The 4,919-nt window shown below is 38.2% G+C and overlaps 1 protein-coding gene across 1 annotated transcript; it reads left to right on the top strand.

Moving 5' to 3' along the window:
- On the top strand, positions 1-2,421 carry hmgb2a (high mobility group box 2a). Its single transcript, XM_017701462.2, has 5 exons — positions 1-99; positions 722-886; positions 1,360-1,508; positions 1,625-1,799; positions 1,878-2,421. Exons 2-5 carry the CDS (start codon positions 740-742, stop codon positions 2,052-2,054), a joined length of 648 nt encoding a protein of 215 aa, XP_017556951.1. The 5' UTR covers positions 1-99; positions 722-739; the 3' UTR covers positions 2,055-2,421.
- The last annotated feature ends 2,498 nt before the right edge of the window (positions 2,422-4,919 follow it).

Raw genomic sequence — 4,919 nt, 5'->3', positions numbered from 1 at the left:
TAATCAAGCTTGTGTGGTCCGTACCTCAGACAACAGCAGTGGAAGAGGAGCGCAGATTGTTTTTCTGGAGAAGAAGTGGGCTGAAATCTGTGTTTAAAGGTGAGCTTTTTGGCTGTTTTAGCCACCTTGTGTTTTGTTAGCAGTGTCTAAGTATATTTCACAGAATGTTGTAAGTAAATTGTGTTATAGTCGTATGTAGTAGGTTTTATGTTCCTGGAGTTAAAGTTAAAATGCCCGGGCTCTGCTCGGCCACTTTGAGTTATACAAGTTTTAGGCGCTAACGCCAGACGCTAGCTCAGCCACTTTACTTCACTGCCCTCTGTAAATGACTTATTACCATTTGGCCTGTTAATCGAGGTCTAAAAGCTAAAAGCCGTGTTTTTGGTCTGAATATGACTAGTACTACCCGCCGTCTCTGCAAAACTGTGGGAAATTATGAACTTTTACACTATTGAGCTCGAGTCTAAATGGGCATTTAAAGTTAATTTCTAGGGTGCTCAGCTAACGCAATTCGCCCATAACAGGCTGTAAAATAACGCCGTAGTTTAGGCGGGAAACAAAATGGAGGGGCACTTATTGTTCTGTGTGATCTGCTGGGAACCGAGCAGGAACTTGATCGGATTAAAGTGTCTGATGCTTTGGCTTTACACGCTTCTGTTCGCAGGACGCGGTTTAACTCGCTCCGTTTTGTCTCCTTATTTTTAAAACCACCTACATTTAGCCACAAACTTCTGCGGCCATGGGTAAAGATCCTAATAAGCCAAGAGGAAAGACCTCGGCCTACGCATTTTTTGTGCAGACATGTCGGGAAGAGCACAAGAAGAAACACCCTGGAACTGCGGTGAACTTTGCGGAGTTTTCCAAGAAGTGTGCGGAGAGATGGAAGGTGAGTTGAATTTATTGCTTCAGTGTAGCAATGTATGTGGATTTTTTTTATTTATTTATTTTTGAAGACTCGATTCTTGTGAATGAATTTACGCCCGTGGTTGTGACTTGATTAAACTGCAAAATGTATTTTTAACTTTATTGAAGCCTTAACCTTAGTCACTGTAATACATTTTTTGATATTCGTTTATTTTCCAGTTGCTTTGGAACGAGTCGTTCGCTTGAACAGATTTCTAGCGAATGAATCATTCGAACCGATTCTTTCAAATGAAGCCAACTTCCCGTCACTACTTTACGAAACTTGTTTTGAGGGTTTTTTCCGGGGGTTGGTTGTAAAAGGAGGTGGGATCAGGTAGCCTACGTCAGATGGGGGCGGTGCTTAGAGCAACGTCTTAAGGGGTGGGGCCAAAACAGCAAGGCAAATACAAGGCGTTGCAGAATGTCGGTGTGTCTAATCAGTGTTGTATTTCTTAGACCATGTCACCCAAAGAGAAAACAAAGTTTGATGAACTGGCCAAAACCGACAAGGTACGCTATGACCGGGAGATGAAAAACTATGTGCCACCCAAAGGTGCAAAGAAGGGAAAGAAAAAGAAGGACCCAAATGCTCCAAAGAGGCCACCGTAAGTATATAGAACTGCTGCTTCTTTTAGACTATACTGAACTGCTCCTGCTTCTTCTAGACTGTACTTTAACTTTTTTGTTTATTTACACACTAAGAGCTATCCTTCTTCTGCAGATCGGCTTTCTTCGTTTTCTGCTCTGATCATCGCCCAAAGGTGAAGAATGACAACCCAGGTATCACTATTGGTGACATTGCAAAGAAACTCGGTGAAATGTGGTCAAAACTGTCAGCCAAGGAGAAATCACCCTATGAGCAAAAGGCCCTAAAGCTGAAGGAGAAATATGAAAAGGTAAATGTTAATGCAGTTTATTTGTCAACGCTGCTTTTGCTGCTTTTTAAACTCTAACAAGTGTTCTGTGATTTTTAGGATGTTGCTGCATATCGTGCCAAGGGAGGAAAGGCTGATGGTGCGAAGAAAGGTGGACCAGGCCGGCCAGCAGGGAAGAAGGCAGAAGCCACAGATGATGATGATGATGATGATGATGATGAGGAGGAGGATGAAGATGAGGAGGAGGAAGATGATGATGATGATGATGATGAGTAAATCTGTCAGGAAACTTGAGCTGAATTGTTTGCAGAACAATGTGAAAAATGCGTTTTTATTGTTATTTTTTTAGCATTTGAATATTTTCAAAACATGTACAGGAATGTGTATAGATGAAATGCATATTGAGGTCATGTACTGTTTTGTAAATTTAACAGCTGTTCTTGTTTCTAAGCACTGCTTTCTTTGTTTGATAGCTGTGGTTTCTCTCATACCCAACATATTGTTTCCACTGCCATTGTAAGGAATTTGAGGAACAATGTTATTGTAGTTCAAGTCTCAAGATTTTTTTTTTTTTTTTTTTTTTTGGACATTTGAGCTTTAAATTTGTGTAGACACAATTTTTATAATAAAACTTTGTATATTATGATTAAAGTTGCTTGTTTTGGTTTAATAAACCGGTTTGGTCTAGTAGTTATTGTTAAATGTGAGTGAAAACAGCACTGAATGGGGATGAGTTTTGGTGTCCATTTAAAAAAAATTTTTTTTTTTTTTTTTCCCTCCTCCTCTGCCTGTTTGGTAATGTATATTGGCATAAGAAGGGCTTAACATAACTGGTGGTGAATAATTAGATTGCAGGTACTGCCTAAGTGAGCTAATTTAAAGGGCTGTACAGTCCCTGCTTGAACCAGTTTAATCATGCCAATCTTAATTCTGTTTATAGTACCAAACAGGTGAAAGACAAGTTGGACACTACAAAGTATGTCGAGTTGGACTGTTAAGCTCTTTAAAAGCGAACGGCCACATGAATTTCCGTGAACAAAATGCTACACGATGGAACTGCTGACAAGCATTTTGCTTGGAAGAACAGGTTTTGTGTGTAAGAGGGACACCCCTTCAAGTAATTTTCTTTTTATCTCTGCACCACATGCAGGTACGGCAAGCAGTTTTAGCCTAAAATGACACCAGCGCTACAAGTCGTACTGTTTCACTATTCAAAGCTCAAATTTGAGAGCTGTCATGCAGTTTTTACTAGTTATATCTAATAGAGCTGTAAATATATATCTAATGTAATTTTGTTTAGTTTCTCATAATTTACTAGTAAAAGTTAGACATCAGTACTAGTAGAAATTTAGATATCTACACTTAAATATTGACTAAAGTAATTTATATATGCATTTCCATGGAGAATTTTGACTAGAAATACTAATTCAAGATTTGACATCTAATGTGGATTAGTTTCAGATCTCAAGTATAGTTGTAGGGTACGAATTTTCTTTTAGTAATCTAGTAATATCTAAATGTATATTGCAGAATGCAGTTTTCAATATTTATAAGTATAACTCTGTATATGTAAGAAATATATTCACGATTGACTTATGAATTAAGTTAGAACAAGAAATAATTTAAAATTAGACTAGTCATAGCTTTACAGACGTCTTCAATGAAGGTTACTGACATTTAAGATGTAGTTTGAGATCTACAATCCTAATTCTTACTAGTCAAATTTGTTTCAGGTCTCCAATAATTTAATGGATGCATAAACAAAAGATTTGCATATCATGCATATTTATGAGAGCGTCATTAGGCTGGAAAAGCGTGGAATGTGTGCAGCAAGTTAGTGCAGAGCACAGGATGGAAGGCAGTCGAGAAGGACAGGAATGAGTGGCAGAGGAGGAATCAGCAGAGTATTACATGCGGTCACGTTAGTGCGGGAGTGACTGGAGCGCATCCGCCATTGACAATTCCACAACCATAGGATTAGTTCATATATTGACAATTATCAAATGTTTTAACTGGCTAACATGTGTCACGTAGCTTTACTGGCCATTACATGTTTATGGTGGGTTGGACCTTAAATTTAGAAATGAGTTTAATTGATGTGTTTCTCATCAAGGGTTCATTTTAGACTTAGTTATACTGCAACATACAATAACAAAAGCGGGTTGTTATCTGACCTGTAATTAAGTGTGCCTGAAGGACGCGCCAGTGTAAACGAACAGCAGGTTACTTTTGAGACCAGATATTGCGGATAAGTTGATTTCCTTCTTGAAGTGAAAAAAAAGTCCTGTAAAAAACATTTTTTCTGGTCTAGTTCAGGTTAAAATCTATATCTCGCGCAGCCAACGAATTAAAAAAAAGCAGGTATACAATTTTGCAAGCCATGAAAAATGCATTATATTAAGTTAATATATAAACGTGAAAGCCAAAGTATCTCCTGTCTCCTACCAAATGCGGTAAATGTTGCTGAGAGATTTGGCTCCCCCACCAGACGTGTACCGTGCAAACTTCAGAGTTACTGAGTGCAAAGATAAACTGCTGCATGTGAAATAACAGGGCGTTAACCTTACACAGTGATCAGCCGCGGTTATCATTTAATTCAGCCAACTGAATTAGTAGTGAATCAGTAGTTACCTGCCATATACCACGAGTGACTTTTATTTTGAAATATAGTCTAAGGAATCTGCACTAGGCATGTGACAAAGAGGTGTGTCTTCTACAGTTAACGCGTTGAATGAGTTCTCAATAGCAAGATGGGAGTTTTAGAAATCTGTAATCTGAGTTGACATCTAGCCAGAACAATAATTTGACTAATCATAATCTATCCATCTATGAGTGATATTTTCAGAATGTAATATTTATTTTTAATAGTAAAACAGATGTTGGTGTCCAAGTTACAGCACCATGCTGGTAAAACTCCCATAAAAATACAAAAATAAAAGCCATGGCCAGGACTTAGTAAGGCGTGGGAATGATGCAAGTCGTGGCCACAGCTTAATTATCTTGTTCCCACACCTTACTAATCTTTGGCCAAGGATAGGATCTCGTTGCTAAGCATTAATGGCCGCACATTATATTTATTTATACATGTTGTCAACAGCAGGAAGCAGGAGTAATTACATTAAAGAGTGTATAGTATCAGAC

This window comes from Pygocentrus nattereri, chromosome 5, assembly GCF_015220715.1.
Source record: "Pygocentrus nattereri isolate fPygNat1 chromosome 5, fPygNat1.pri, whole genome shotgun sequence".
Lineage (NCBI taxonomy): Eukaryota > Metazoa > Chordata > Actinopteri > Characiformes > Serrasalmidae > Pygocentrus > Pygocentrus nattereri.
Note: the sequence above shows the minus strand (reverse complement) of the source record. Positions and strands in the feature narration are given on the sequence as shown.